At 39.9% G+C, this 15379-nt stretch overlaps 2 protein-coding genes across 2 annotated transcripts in view; both read left to right on the top strand.

The window, feature by feature from the left end:
• LOC120790190 (polycystic kidney disease 1 like 1) overlaps positions 1-9626 on the top strand; it is a 34325-nt gene extending 24699 nt beyond the window's left edge. The window contains exons 36-56 of the mRNA XM_040127538.1: positions 76-204; positions 298-471; positions 562-748; positions 2215-2303; positions 2421-2926; positions 3062-3146; positions 3292-3477; positions 3558-3676; positions 3767-3877; positions 3976-4084; positions 4333-4401; positions 5191-5363; positions 5490-5724; positions 5997-6101; positions 6415-6549; positions 6954-7088; positions 7562-7777; positions 7960-8121; positions 8440-8607; positions 8771-8868; positions 8990-9626. Of these exons, the coding sequence (XP_039983472.1) occupies positions 76-204; positions 298-471; positions 562-748; positions 2215-2303; positions 2421-2926; positions 3062-3146; positions 3292-3477; positions 3558-3676; positions 3767-3877; positions 3976-4084; positions 4333-4401; positions 5191-5363; positions 5490-5724; positions 5997-6101; positions 6415-6549; positions 6954-7088; positions 7562-7777; positions 7960-8121; positions 8440-8607; positions 8771-8868; positions 8990-9350 (3552 nt within the window). The 3' untranslated portion in view covers positions 9351-9626. The remainder of the gene's footprint in view (positions 1-75; positions 205-297; positions 472-561; positions 749-2214; positions 2304-2420; positions 2927-3061; positions 3147-3291; positions 3478-3557; positions 3677-3766; positions 3878-3975; positions 4085-4332; positions 4402-5190; positions 5364-5489; positions 5725-5996; positions 6102-6414; positions 6550-6953; positions 7089-7561; positions 7778-7959; positions 8122-8439; positions 8608-8770; positions 8869-8989) is intronic.
• A 772-nt stretch (positions 9627-10398) lies between these two features.
• Positions 10399-15373, top strand: pdia4 (protein disulfide isomerase family A, member 4). The gene is made up of 10 exons (XM_040126813.1): positions 10399-10689; positions 11195-11375; positions 11679-11884; positions 12015-12153; positions 12331-12536; positions 12644-12802; positions 13325-13476; positions 13646-13802; positions 14094-14327; positions 14679-15373. Exons 1-10 carry the CDS (start codon positions 10614-10616, stop codon positions 15092-15094), a joined length of 1926 nt encoding a protein of 641 aa, XP_039982747.1. The 5' UTR covers positions 10399-10613; the 3' UTR covers positions 15095-15373.
• Positions 15374-15379: the final 6 nt, after the last annotated feature.

The following is a 15379-nucleotide window of genomic DNA, read 5'->3' on the forward strand; positions in this document are numbered from 1 at the left end:
CCACATGTTTTGTGTTTGTAAATGTGCACTGTACTTGGACTATCAAGATGGTTTGTTTGTCTACTTTTAATTCAGGTTTTCAGAGGGCATGTGAAAGGACGTTCTTGGCTCTTTGTCGGTCAGTGCTGGTTGGCTGTGAACAAAGGTGATGGCCAAGTGGAGAGAATGCTGCGTGTTTGCACCCACAGAATAGGCTTTGCTAAGGTAGAGCACTCACATACACATTTGAATACTCAGAAAAACAGCTTAAATTCTCTACTCCCATGTGACCCTGGGTCTCCAACTGTATCCGCGCAGATGTTGAGTTTTAAGCTATCTAACTACTTGGCCGATTTCCACATCTGGATATCTGTGTACAGCTGCCCCTGCCCAAACTTGTTCACACACACTCAAAGACTTAGCGTGTGCCTGCTGCTGTTGTTGGGGTACGCATGTGTCAACACAGTAATCATATCACAAATGGATGATCAGGTAGGTTGATGATAATAATAATAATTTGCTTCATGATAGTTCTAAAACATGTTACCCCTACAGCTGCTGTTTCTGATCTCTTGTTTACAGTTGCCGTTCAAGTTGGGTATTCTTGATGTATCAGTTGTCTCTGTGACAACAGGACTATTAAGTGTGGTGGCAGTGTTGCCTGGAGCAACAATGATATCTTTTCTGTTTCGACTGCATGGGGTCAAGCTGATGAAGCCAGGAGTCCCACATGCAAAGAACAGAAAGACTGAAAAGGACTGTTTTGAAGGTGAGATTTGGACTTGCACTGGGTACTTCTCCTCTTTCTGATAATAAGAGAATGGACATGATGCTCACCAACATAAAAAAAAAAAGTAAACTTTCTCCTCTATTTTCTACAGTGTGACAAACGAACCCACCAAGCACTTTTTTAGGAATGCCATACTAATACTGGATAGAGCATCCCTTTGCTCTCAAAACAGCCTCAATTCGTCTTGGCATGGATTCCACAGAGATGTTGGAAACATTTCTTTGAGATTCTGGTCCATGTTGCCACGACAGTATCACAAAATTTCTGCAGATTTGCCAGCTGCACATTCATGCTACAAATGTCCCGTTCTACCAAATTCCAAAGGTTTAGATGTGGTGACTGCGGAGGCCCACGAAGTACACTGAAGTAATTGTCATGTTCTTGAAACCAGTTTTAGATGCTTTTTGCTTTGTGACATGGTGCATTATTATGCTGGAAGTGGCCATTAGAAGATGGTAAATAGTGGCCATAAGGGGATGCACATGGTCAGTAACAATACTGAGATAGGCTGTGGCATCCAAACCATGGCTGATTGGTATTAGGGGGCCCAAAGTGTACCAAGAAAACATTCTCCACACCATTACACCACAACCACCACCACCATGAACTGTTGACACAAGGCAGGTTGGGTCCATGGATTTATGCTGTTGACACCAAATTGTAACCCTACCATCTGCGTGCCTCAGAAATCGAGATTCATCAGACCAGGCATTTTTTCCAGTCTTCAGCTGTCCAGTTTTATTGAGCCTGTGCCCACTTCAGCCTCAGATTTCTGTTCTTGGCTGACAGGGGTGGAACCTGACATGGTTTTATACTGTTTTAGCCCATCCACCTCAAGGTTCGATGTGTTGTGGCTTCTGAGAGCCTTTTTGCTCTTCACAGCTGGAAAGAGTAGTTATCTGATTAATCATAACCTTTCAGTCAGCCCAAGCACCAGTCTGGCCATTCTCTTCTGACCTCTGTCTTCAACAAGGGGTTTCCATCTGTATCACTGGATGTTTTTTTCCCCACACCACTCTGAACAAGCTCTAGAGACTGTTGTGTGTGAAAATCCCCAGATATCAGCAGTTTCAGAAACACTCAAACCAGCCTGTCTGGTATTAACAATCATGCCATAGTCAAAGTCACTGAGATCACATTTTCCCCCCATTCTGATGTTCGATGGGAACAGTAACTGAAGCCCCTGACCTGTATCTGCATGATTTTATGTAGTGTTCTGCTGCCACATGATTGGCTGATTGAATAATTGTATGAATTACCAGATGTACAGGTGTTCCTAATAAAGTGCTCGTTGATTGCATATAACCATTTGGCCATGTTGTTCTGTTTCTCCCTTTTATCGTTATTATAATTTTTTATGTGCTCTTTTTGCATTTTTCTTTTCTTATCTCCACACCACCCTTCCTCTTTCTCCCTTATTTTATTGTTGTCCTGTCTACTCACAGATGCCCTTTCAGTAAATGACAGTGTATTCCACCTCACTTGGAGCAGTCTTAAGCAGTGGATACAGGAAATCTGGAGGAAGAAATACCAGGTTACAATTAGAGCATCAGTCTTTTTCTGTTTTCATTTTCTCTTTCTTTCCCTTTCTCTGTGTCTTTGGTTTCAAAGCATTTTTCATCCCTGTGTGATCCTTCTCTTTGTTTTGAAGGGCACAGACCTGCTCTCAGTGTCCACTACGATTCTGGAAAAAAAAGACACAGATAAAGAACCTGTAATCCGACCAGATGTGATCGTAAGAAAGGAGGATGATCTAGCAATTGAGAGCAATATGGGACCAGTGCTTCAGAATTTGTTGCTGATTTCAGAGGTGAAAAATGCTGATCAAGCAAGTCAGGCAAATGAGTTTGATCTTTCAAGTGAAAGCAGCAAGTTTCATGGAATCCAGAAAGACCTTTTGTCCAGTATGAGGCATGAAGATCAAACCATTCAGAAAGAAATAGATTCTCAAGAAAAATATTCATCACACTGTGGCTTTGAGGAAGGCAGCCATCACATGGCAGCATGGTTTGGGCATAGCAGTGGTTACCACGTAATCGACAAACTGGAAGGGAGAAGAGTTGGACCAACATACCAGATGTGTCACTATGTGGCCTCGGCCCTCTGTCTGCTACTGTCCATCTCCTGCCTGGTGCTTGCTGCGGTGCTTGGAATGAGGTAATAGTTGCGTGATGGCGTTAAATGTTAAAATATATAAAAGACTGGGTGAAGCCATTGAATCTGTGTTAATTAATTATTAATTATTAATATTTTGTGTGACTTTTGTAACTGTGTCTGTGTGTTACGTGTCAGATTCAGCAGCAGCAAAGTTCTGCTTTGGATACACTCTCTTTTCTTTTCTCTGATGTCTTGCATCTTCTTCATCCAGCCGGCCACGGTAAACACCTAACTGTTGTCAAATACATGCATTTCAACTAAATAAAGGTGTAATCCCTTACCCTAATTTTATTTACCAACAAAATAAAACTAGTTTAATGCTTGATAATCTTTGCATTGGAAATATTGTTCTGTTTCTTTTCCAGATACTTGCTGTGGCAGTGACTGTCTGCTTTTGGTACAGGAAAAGACCAGACTTTCATACTTTCTTCAGAATAGAAGAGTTTGAGATAGAGGCTTCAAAACCCTGCAGCCACAATGGTGTTAATCAACCAGAAGAGCAGCTAAGGCCATCTGCTTTCCCTCAGGAAAAATGCTCATGCCTTGAGAAGGTGATAGCCAGAATTGAATCTTTTTAATCTGTTCTGCTCTTTTCTATTGAAACATCAAGTCAATTATTTCTGATTGACAGCTGCTTGCAGCTCGTCAGCGAGCTCGGTACCTGCGTCTTGTGCGCCCACCAAGTCCAGCAGAGCTGAGGAAAACTCATGGGAGGAAAAGAAGAGAGATTCTTATCCATAACACCCTCAGGTGTGTCTGTATGTCTTTGTGTGAGTGGTCACCTGTTTGTATAACCTTAAAGGTGTGTAAGGAATTATATCTTTTTCTTTTGTCATTCAGGGATTTGTCCATCTGTTTTTCCATGGTTTTCCTGATGCTGTGTGTGACGTATGGCAGCTCATTCACTGACCATTACCACCTAATGAAAGCTGTCAGAAAACAGTTTATAAAGTAACACTTGCACACACATGCTCGCTCTCTCTTTGTCGATCTCGCTCTCTGATTGAAACACCCCAAGCACTTCAAAATCATATCTTATCTCTCGACAGGAATGATAATAAAGATTTTATGTCCATACAAAAGCATGAGGACTGGTGGAAGTGGACACAGACCAGTCTGCTAAATTTGCTGTACAAGAATGCATCAGCCAAAACTGAGGTTAGCAATGACTAAAACCAAAAGAATCAAGTCTCATACAACTAAATCAGGCTGATAAAACAGTTCTAGTCTCATCCTGTTAAGGATTGTCACTCTCTGAAAATGTGAAAATAATTTACCTTGACCATGTATGCAAGTCTCTTTGATCGATTAAATAATTACGTTGTTGAGGAAAGACCTTATTCCACATTTTATCAATATAAAGCCAAACCAAACAAATTTTCACGTGATAATTTGATGTCATTCAGCAGTCACACATCTTGATTGGAGAGCCAATCCTGTGGAAGATGGAGGCATCCAGCTCATTCCGGGACCACGTAAGTAACAAAAGGAGATGCACATTTACGTGTAGTATTCCACTGCTTATTTAACCTTAGTTGTCTTGTTGTATTAAAAATACTGTATGTGCCCTTATAATTACAGTTAATGAAAAAATAATATTTTAAAATGTTGGATTATGAAAAAAAAAATGTTTCAAGAGGACAAGATTCTGATTTTGCACAAACGGAAAGTGATTGATAATAGTTTTCCATAATATATAAAGAATGCAATATTCTGTTTTTCAAAAAAAACAGCAATCTAAAAAAAACAACCACATCTTTCTTGAGTGGTTCAGTGTATTATTTTACCAACGTTAATTTTAAGCAAATAATCAACCACATACTATGTGCTATATTTTAAGACACAGTATGTCATCCTCACCCAATGTCATCATACCGTTGTGTTTTGCACTAAACAACCCTGTAGAGAGTGCTGTTTCACAAATATCAGCCCAGGCCACAAAATGGACAGAGGAATTATGTGGTGGTTTCCATGAATTTTTCAATGTTGACTGTACAGAAGGCAGATTTCCTTTAAAATCGAAGTACTGAATTTAAACTATAACAGCAAAATCCAATTTATGGAGGAGTCATAAATGGCAGCTTCTGTTAAGGCTTTGAATTTATCACAAAGTGACGAAGGTATCCTCTCTCCTGACAGGTGCTCAAATTTAGAAAACTTTGCATTTACTGTATGTTTATTGAATTTACCATAGACGATTACTGCAGTTTGATTCAATCTGATTTGTTGTTCTGACTGTGTGTATTCTGTCTGTGACTTCTCAGGTCTCCAGTGTGACTCCTGTACCAGAATGTCTTCACTTATTCTTATCAAGGGGCAGAACATCCACTTACCCATACTACATTGGTGGGGTTCCCACTGCAATGCCCCCAAGGACATGTGGTCACCTTGGCTGCTACTCGGGGCCAAGTAATACAGTTTGCTTAGGCCAAACAAAGTGAGAGTTACACAGGCACCCACAGTGAAAACAATTGTTATTTCAGTTTTTCTAAAGAGATCTCTAAAATAATTTCATGTAGGATCAGGTGTAGGTCATGTCAGTGATATCCAGTTTCATCATCAGGTCTGATGCTGCATCCAAACTGAGTCTCCTGCATTCAGGTGGCTGGTTGGGCAGACAGACAGTGGCCCTGAAGGTGCAGTTCACCTTGTTCTGCCCTGCAACCAGCTTGTTCACCAGTGTGACCCTGCTCACTGAGCAGAGCCCCACCAATGTTCTGTTGCCCTCGTCCAAAGTCCAGTCAGTTAGGGTGTATCACACTCCTGCTGTGTGGGACTATGTTGTCATGGTGTGCCAGGTAAAATACTCCATTACGTTTTATCTGTAAAAACAACTAGTCTTCAATGCCGTCATAAAGCCACTCAGCAGCTAATGAAGCAAGCAGAAATTTAAACAACAAAACTGAACTGATGATTCAGTTGATTTAAAACAAAAAACAAATATAATACTGCATTCCATAATATTCTAACTCTTCTAACAACGTACTTCTTGTGCACATCTCGTCAGATTTTAGGCAAGTTTCTGTCAAAAGCCTAAAGGTTCCTCATGTTTTCTTTTCCTCCCTCCCAGCTCCTCTTCCTCCTCTTGTCTCTGCTGCAACTCTGTCATCAGGTGTGCACCATGAGGCAGCAAGGGCTGATGGGATACTGGAGGACACCCTGCAACTGGCTGGAAGTGAGTCTGCCATAAATGCATCAACACATACAGGCAAAATAAATAATTCCAAGACACAGCTGGAACACATACTAAGGCATGTATATACACTCAGCCATACACCAGTGCAAACAAGATCACAATGACCTAGCTGAAAGGGTAAGGTAACCTTTAGCTCTTAAACTAACATACCTGTGAAGTAAACCACACAGACAAAGTATTCGAAGGTCAAAGGACAAAGCAGAGTTTTAAATAGAGAGTATGAAGTGTGCCTGATTATACTGTACTGTTGTAGAAATACACCGCGCTTTCTCTGTGTTTCTCTCCTTTGCAGGTCACTCTACTGACAGTGACCCTTGTGTACTATATTTATTACATCTATCACTCCATTGTTATCATGGATGTTGTGGAGCTGCTGCAGAGACACAGAGGACATGTTGATGTCAGCTTCTTGGCTACCTGGGAGCAAGTGAGAGAAAGATAAAGAAACAAATGAAGATGGGAAAGAGGAACAGAGAGATAGGAAAAGAAATATTTAATGTTGAAAAAAATTTCACTGCCTAACCTGTTTTAATTTATTAAAGAACCTTCCCTTGAAAAATGAAAGAGCTCCATCTTCAACGAGATAATTATGAGTAGTATATTGGTAGAACATTATTAAAACTTGACATTTAACACTAAATTGTGGTTACAATACTTTTTAAGAAGTCACAAGTGTACAAGGTTTGATGTTTTGGCTAAACACACCCTTATTAGATACATAAGGAAAACCCAACTTTGAGGTTGAGAAGTCCTGTTGTGTAAGACGATGTGGGAATTTAAGAGGACAGCAATGCTGGTCAGTGATGCAAATGTTCCTTTTTGTCTCTGCAGGATATTCGTACTCTGCGGGGTATTACACTCTTCCTTCTCACCATGAAGGGTGTGACTGTGTTGAGAGTGAACAGGACCTTGGCTACCTCTGCTACACTCTTGACCTGCTCACTCTCCAACCTCCTCTGGCCAATGGTAAACGCAAAGAGCAGCGAGTTATGAAAGGTGTAGCTTTCAAGTGTGCTACAGTGTGAGATTCATCCCTTAACACTGGTAACACAGTTGAGCATATTGTCAATGCTCATAGCCCCATTAACTTGCCCAGCTTATTCGGCTGGGAATCATCAAAGGCAACAAATTTCTGAATGAAAAACCAAATGGAGTATTTTTAATATTATATAGGAAATTATGTGCAATTTATGTGCAATGTCTCCTTAATGCCGTTTTAATTTGAGACACTCAGTGTCTGACCCATACATCTAATATTGGTATTATTTTTCTAGATTTTCACCCTCTTAAAGCGATTCTTTAAGACTTATGTGTGTGGTTATTTCTTACCAAAATGTCAGACTGTTATGATTCTAAATTTTGGATTTGGTTAAAAACAAATAGTAAGCTCGCTACACAGACAGAAAGAAACTGAAAATCTGCACCTTCTACTGTCTTAGATTTCAGGTCCGATCCTGCTGTTGATGCTGTCCTGCGCAGGGAATTTTCTCTTTGTACAAAGCTCCTGGGCTCTCAGCTCCATTCCTCGCTCCCTTAAGACTCTGCTCTGTCACTACTGGGGTCTCAGACCTGCTAGGGGCCTCCTCCTCTCTGGGCATGATTTCCTTTACTGTGGAGCTCTCTATCTGTCTTCCACTGTGGTGTGGATAGCAGTGGTACATATATACTATATAATTTTGTTTTTTTTTTCTGGGCAAAAAATTGTAAATGAATAGATAAAAAACTGACTGATTTATGCATACATTAAATTTTTGCACAAGTGCACACACTGAGTGGAAGACAAACTGTCAGAGCCTAGCTGAATCTTATGTTCTAACAGCCATCTGTTTTTTTGTAGGCGATAGATATGGTGTCCTCATTCATCAGAAGTGCCAGAAGATCTCAGAGGCGGAGGGATGTCTTCACCATAGCAGAATTAGTCAGCTACATCAGACGGAGGACTTCCAAGTTCACTGGGCAGCGTGAACCAACATGGATTGATAACCACGTGGAGAGAAGGGTGAGGAAAAACCTGCTTAGGCCTTGAAAACAGCAGTTTATCAAGTTAACTGTATTGCTGACATTTCTTAATTAAGAAATGTAAGTATTACATCTAATTTTGCTGACTAATTAAGTTTCCTTTTGGAATTTTGAATATCTACAGTATATATCATTGTCAAACTACCTTGGTGTAATTACTGCAAAAAGACAAACAAAACCAAAACTTTGGTTAGGGTTATTGATAGACTATCTAATGCCACTAGCGATGCTACAGTTCTGCAAGTTTTTCTTAAAGACCACATTTCCCAAATATCCTGTTCACTTTTTTGTTTTTCAGACTTATTACCTTGAAGAGTTTGAAAGCTTGATAGACGAGCTATTGTTCAGACTCAATGCCCTCTCTAACTGCCTGCACCACAATCTGCCCCCGAAAGCCCATCACTACATGGAGGAGGAGAGTCCCATCGCCTCACCCATACAGGAGCCCTCCAACATGGACACACAGGTGAGCCAGCCTCATGTCAAACATGCAGAAAAGACACGCAGACATATGCATGCAGTGTTTGCACCCATGTAAATACTTCATGTATTGTGTGTGCCCTCACACACCTTTGAAAAGGTGTCCTCTGGAAAACCAGTTTTGTTTGGACACTGTGATTCTGTTGCAGGACTCTGTAAGAACACAAATAACAGAAGAGACAATGATGAATGATCACATCGATGTCACTAGCCATGGAGAAACCCTACCTGCATCTCACATGATCAGGTAATAAAAATTGTCTTACATCTTCTTAGGCTGCAGACTATTCTTAGGCTAATATTGAAACATCATAAATTACAAAATGATAAGAATTCCTATGTTTTTCTGCATGACACTGCATTACCAGGTCCAAACTTGAACTAAAGATACTGCAGTTCCTGCAGCAGCGAGGCCAACAGAGAAACAATCCCTCCTCAGACATTGTTTTGGCATCTGATAATCTGCAGCAAACTGGAAAAAGAGCTGAAGAAAATCCAAATGACAGAGAGCTCCAGACTTATTTAAGGAGACAAAACTGCCTGTCCTTCCCAGAGTCAACATCACACATGAGGATTTGGACAGCAGATGTTCTGGAGAAGCAGGCTGACCGGTGGACTAAACCAAATGACGGTTGCTGGTTAAGTAAAATGCAGGCCACCAATACAGAGGTGGTGGTGGAAGTTCTGGTACATGAGGAGCCTGGAAGTATAGAGCCAGATAAACAGTAGGGTCTCTGTGGAGAGGACAATTCAAGCTGGTACACTGCAAGCAATTAAAAAAAAAACACATCTCAAAAGTTTGCATTGTAAGATCTTCTTTTCTGTCAAGATATGTAGAATGGTACAGTATTGTATGTGTCCGGCATCTATTGTTTGCCATCTACTTTGGTAAATTATATTACCTGGATTTCCAAACTACTCTTGGAACCAACTGAAATAAATCTTACAAGAATTTTTGATACTTTATAGGTAAGTAGTTAATGGCTTTGTAATTCAGTAATGGAACATTTTTTAATGGTTGACAAAACCAAAATAAGCCCTGCTGATCCATAAATGAAAATAATTTTTCTAAATTGTTTATAAGGTTTGAAAAATCTGTAGTTAAGAATATTAGCATGTAATAAATAAATGTTTTTTAGCCTAGATGCTCTGCAGTCTTCATGTGTGGAGGGCAAAACAGTCCATGGGAAGTATCCATCCTGATTTTTTAAAAGCTGAGATTCGTAGGATGCACACCAAGTAAAAGGATCCTGTACCTAATTGTAGACTTGCAACCTTCCAATCAAAAAGGCATTTTCAAAGCATTATTTTTTAGCAAATAAGTTTATATATCTTTTACAAGAATACCTTCTTAATAGTCCTTCTGGGATGTTGTCTAGCACACAGGAAATAGTTACATCCTCTAAACATACAAATTTCTTTTCTAAATATTTAACACTTTGACCCTTAGGCTTTAAAGATGAATTGTGATGAATATTCATTTTTTGTGTTCCATATAAAGTGGAAATGTATGGATTCCCAGAGCTAAACTGAAATTATTATGTAAAGTATTAATAAATAAAGTTCGTATATAAGATATATTCTCTCTTACCCACTGGCCTATACACAAGGATCTATCCCTATTTACAAGTTCAGAAGTCATAGAGAGAAACAACAAATAAAAGTATCCAATAGCATCCTCCAACGTATCAGACTAAGGAATTGAGTGGCGACTTGTGATTGGAGGACAGCCGATGATGACAACCAATCACAACGTGGCAAGTCAGACAAGTTCCAGGCGGAGGAGGCGGCGTGCGTGATTTCAGAAGTGAGTAGTTTGTATGAAATCATAAGCCAAAGGTGCCCAGAGCCACACATTAGTCTTAATCCGGGTAGAGGGTCTATGCAGCCGACAGAATTTTGATGACATTCATCAGCGTTATTAGCTAAATTAATTAGCCGACTACTTCGGAGAAACACGTCGTTAATACGGAGACGCACTATCTGTGGACAATGAAGAAGGTTTCTCTGCTGCTTATTGTGCTTCTCGGCGTTGCATATTTTGCAACTGTCAGCAGATGTGAAGATGGTAAGTCTGGACCGTTTTACAGCCCTGTGTGATTATTACAGCTGATTGGGGTGTTGAAGTAAAGCTATATTGCAGCTGTTGTGTGTCTCTTGCAAGTTATTTTAATGCAAACTAGCTAGTGAGTTACACTAGATACTCTGCTAGTCCTGTTAGCACGCTAGCTAACAGGATGGGTAAGCTAATGTCAACAGTATTGCCACACACACAAATATACGATTACCTTGCTCCTGAGTTTTAGAATTACGTTGGGTTCATCTAAAATATTAATTCAGTTAATTCTGTTTCAGTTATACATTGTCAGAGTGCAACTTTGTGATATTACAGGCATATTCCTCAGCTACTGACAGAATATATGTTCCTATCATCTGCTACATGTTATGTCCACCCCTGCCCTGTTTTTGTAATCTGTAAAGAGTTAAACAAGCAGCATTTTGATGGCAGTAACACATAATCCAAGCTTTATTCCTCCTGAAATCAACCATTCGTTTTTCTTGTTTGGCGTAAGATGTTACAGAGGAGAAGGGGGAGGCTGATGAAGAGGACAGTGATGAGGAGGATGAGGATGAGGATGAAGACGATGACACGGAGGTGACAGAAGAGAATGGAGTGCTGATCCTCACCGACAACAACTATGACACTTTCATGGAGAGGAAAGACACAGTTTTAGTGGAGTTTTATGCTCCATGGTATGTTTGCTAGTTCTCATCTAAAGAAGTTTGTTTTAAACATGTCGCAGTTGGTTCAGCACAATACATTTTAAACTTTGATTCCTTCAAAATGTAAAAATACACAAAAATGTGTTGAGAATTTCGAGTCAAAACTAAATAGTACAGAGCAGAGGAGCAAAAACAACTGAGAATTTTTCAATGTCTAAGCCATTTCCTATGCAAGTCTTCAGCATGCCTCTTTCTTTTCACATCCTGGCTAACTTGCCTTGGTGGAGATCTACCTCGCAAACCACTATTTCTGTATTCTTTGTTTATCCTTAGGTGTGGCCATTGCAAACAGTTTGCCCCAGAGTATGAAAAAATTGCTCAGACCCTCAAGGAGAATGATCCTCCTATACCTGTGGCCAAAGTGGATGCTACAGTAGCGAGCGAGTTAGCAAGAAGGTTTGAAGTGTCTGGCTATCCCACCATTAAAATCCTTAAAAATGGGGAGCCTGTGGACTATGATGGAGAAAGGACACAGAAGGGTAGGAGCAGTTCATTCAGTTTAAGCATTTTCCCAAACTTTTCACCACAAACATGCCTCTTTTTTTTTTTCTTTTTTTTTTTTTTAATCAAATAATTTGTATTAATATGGTGAATGTCTGTTTGTTGCAGCAATTGTGGATCGGGTGAAAGAAGTAGCTCAGCCAGATTGGAAGCCCCCTCCTGAGGCGACACTGGTGCTGACCAAAGACAACTTTGATGAGACTGTTAACAATGCAGACATCATCCTGGTGGAGTTCTATGCCCCATGGTCAGTCAGCAGACTGTCCGTTATGAAACGGAGATTGTCTAATGGTCTCTTTAAATGTCAAATTTTTTAGCTAGAACAGACACACACATCCAAGGGATTGATAGTTGAGCTTTTTAATAGTAGCTCTCTGACAAATAAAACATTTCTCATTATTCACCTGTTATAACTGACCTCCAGGTGTGGACACTGTAAGCGTTTGGCTCCAGAGTATGAGAAGGCAGCCAAGGAGTTGAGTCAGCGATCTCCTCCCATTCCTCTGGCCAAGGTGGACGCCACTGTGGAGAACGAGATTGCCACACGCTTTGGAGTTACAGGGTATCCCACCCTCAAGATCTTCAGGAAGGGCAAGGTGTTTGACTACAACGGACCCAGAGAGAAGTATGGTAGGTTTGCTTCTTTCCACGTATGCTGAGGTTTAAATTAATGCGTGTGGATCTGTGTGCACATTTCATCCATCAGAGGTGATCTACCTTTTTCACTTTCTCTATAGGCATTGTTGACTACATGGGTGAGCAAGCAGGGCCTCCCTCCAAACAGGTCCAGGCAGTGAAACAGGTGCAAGAGCTCATCAAGGATGGTGATGATGCTGTCATAGTTGGGGTATTCTCGAGTGAAAAGGACCCAGCCTATGAGATCTACATCGAGGCTTGTAAGTAGTTACACCATGAGCTGAATATAATCCATCATAAAATTTTATTAAAACAACCATATTTGTACTGTTGTTGGTGATGATGCCATAAGTTTAAATAATAAATAAAATAAATAGAGAGATAGGTATATCTCTATATATATCTATCTATCTATATATATACAGAGAGAGAGAGAGATCGAGAGAGATATCTATAGAGATCAAATTTTAAAGGACCTGGACTGTTTTACATATATTGTCCTGTCTCTGTGCAGTGACATGAACAGTATGATTTAAGTATTTATACTGCTGACCATTTTACAAAACATAGCATACAGTTGATTTTCCTACCTTTCTTGCCAGTGTTGAAATGCAGCTTGTGGAGACTTGAAACTTGCTTGTGATTGGTAATCCATCACATTGAACATTCAGTCACTTTTATTTTTCTATCAAACTTCCAAACTCTTTCTTGAAAAGACAGTTTTTTGAAATGGAAATCAAACAGACCGGTGGATGTCATTCTCACTGTTGCTTGTCTGACAGGTAATGCGCTGAGGGAAGACTTCACTTTCCGTCACTCCGTCAGCTCTGAAGTGGCCAACCTGCTCAAAGCATCACCTGGTCAGATTGTCATTGTTCAGCCTGAAAAGTTCCGCTCCAAGTATGAGCCAGAATCACACACACTCGCAGTGAAGGTACTTTTTTTTTTTTTTTTTAAACCAGTTGAATTTTAATTAGTTTCATTGGGTATGAAACTCTGACTGTCTCAGTTTTAATATTTGTGTAAAAATTAACAGTTAGCACTTGACAATAGCCATTTTTACTTTGAAGTGCTTTTTTTTTTAATTTTATTTTATTGCATAGGACTTTTCATCAGTATCAGAAGTGCAGGACTTCTTCAAAAAGCATGTGATTCCTCTGGTGGGCCACAGGAAACCAAGTAATGATGCTAAGCGCTACACCATACGACCCCTGGTGGTTGTGTACTATGGAGTCGACTTCAGCTTTGACTACAGGAAATGTGAGTTAGTTAAAATGCTTTTTATTTTTCTGGTCTCTGTCAAAGGGTTTTTAATTTTAATGCACCTATTCAGCAGATATAATTGTTTTTAAAATTTAGAACAAAGATTTCAGTACAATTAGAGAACATCTAACATTGTTTAATGCTAGCTTTGTTTTTAAGTTCTTGCTTTAAGGACAAATTTACATTCACTGAGTAAAGTAACATTCTTATCAACCAAAAACACTTTTGGACAATTCAAAAAATGTTTTAGTAATAAAGCTCTTTATTTAATCCCTGATTAAATTTTAGCTACACAGTTCTGGAGGTCCAAGGTACTTGAGGTGGCCAGAGACTTCCCAGAGTACACATTTGCCATCGCTGATGAGGAAGACTATGCAGATGAGCTGAAGAGCCTGGGCCTGAGTGAGAGCGGAGAGGAAGTTAATGTGGGAATTCTAGCAGATGGAGGCAAAAAGTTTGCCATGGATCCTGAGGAGTTTGACTCTGAGGTGCTGAAAGACTTTGTTATGGCTTTTAAGAAAGGTGAGTGTTGTGTTTTCACTGCAGTGATGTGAATTTTGAAAGATGTGATCATGGGGAAAAAAAAAACAAAACATGTTTTGTTTGATTGGGATTGTGAGGTACATGGTTTTTTTTTTTTTTTTTTTTTTTTTTGTAGTGTTTAAACATTTTTATAAAAACAGAGTTTCAAATTTGAAAGTGAAATTAATTTGATCATTTCCAGGTCTTGAGTGAATCAAATTTTTTGTACTTATAGATTAATATTCCACAATATGATGGCAGCACACGAAACCTTGTAGCTCCCAAATTTAATTGGCTGAAATAATCTCTTTTTTGAATTTGTATGTATACAATGTTTTCTCTTCTCCACAGGAAAGCTTAAACCCATCATCAAGTCCCAGCCAGTGCCAAAGAACAACAAAGGACCAGTTAAGGTTGTGGTAGGAAAGACGTTTGAGGAGATCGTCATGGATACCCAGAAGGATGTCCTGATTGAGTTTTATGCTCCCTGGTGTGGCCACTGCAAGAAACTGGAGCCTGATTATTTAGCTCTGGGCAAAAAGTACAAAGGAGAGAAAAACCTGGTGATTACCAAGATGGATGCCAATGCCAATGATGTGCCAAATGAGAGCTACAAAGTGGAAGGCTTCCCCACAATATATTTTGCCCCAAGCAACAGCAAGCAGAGCCCTGTCAAATTTGAGGGTGAAGACAGAACACTAGAAGGACTTAGCAAGTTCTTGGAAAAGCACGCCACAAAACTATCACAGAAGAGAGATGAACTTTGAAATTCTCTCTCTTCCAGTAGCTAAGAACTCTTACCGTGCTCAGGTAGAGTCTTAGAGGATGCTGAGGGGGGCTCTGGGAAGGTGAAGGGAACGCAGTGGAGTCAAACGGTGTTACTGAGTTGCTGTGATTATTACCATCTTCAGTCATTCTTTTAGTTTCTGTTCATTCCAAGAGATTCAGCATTCTTCTGTTTCTAAAAGCATGTAAGCACTGTTGAAGATTTAAGTCTTTTTAAATAAAACTCAAAATGATGGCAGCTTTGTGTGCCAACACTCAAATGGGAC

Source organism: Xiphias gladius, chromosome 5 (assembly GCF_016859285.1).
Source record: "Xiphias gladius isolate SHS-SW01 ecotype Sanya breed wild chromosome 5, ASM1685928v1, whole genome shotgun sequence".
Lineage (NCBI taxonomy): Eukaryota > Metazoa > Chordata > Actinopteri > Istiophoriformes > Xiphiidae > Xiphias > Xiphias gladius.

Excerpts from the sequence above, each read along its gene's own strand:
- pdia4 (XM_040126813.1), top strand. The coding sequence starts at position 10,614 with ATGAAGAAGGTTTCTCTGCTGCTTATTGTGCTTCTCGGCGTTGCATAT. Across the intron at positions 10,690-11,194 it reads TGTCAGCAGATGTGAAGATG|ATGTTACAGAGGAGAAGGGG; the intron begins GTAAGTCTGGAC and ends GTTTGGCGTAAG. Across the intron at positions 13,803-14,093 it reads CAGCTTTGACTACAGGAAAT|CTACACAGTTCTGGAGGTCC; the intron begins GTGAGTTAGTTA and ends ATTAAATTTTAG.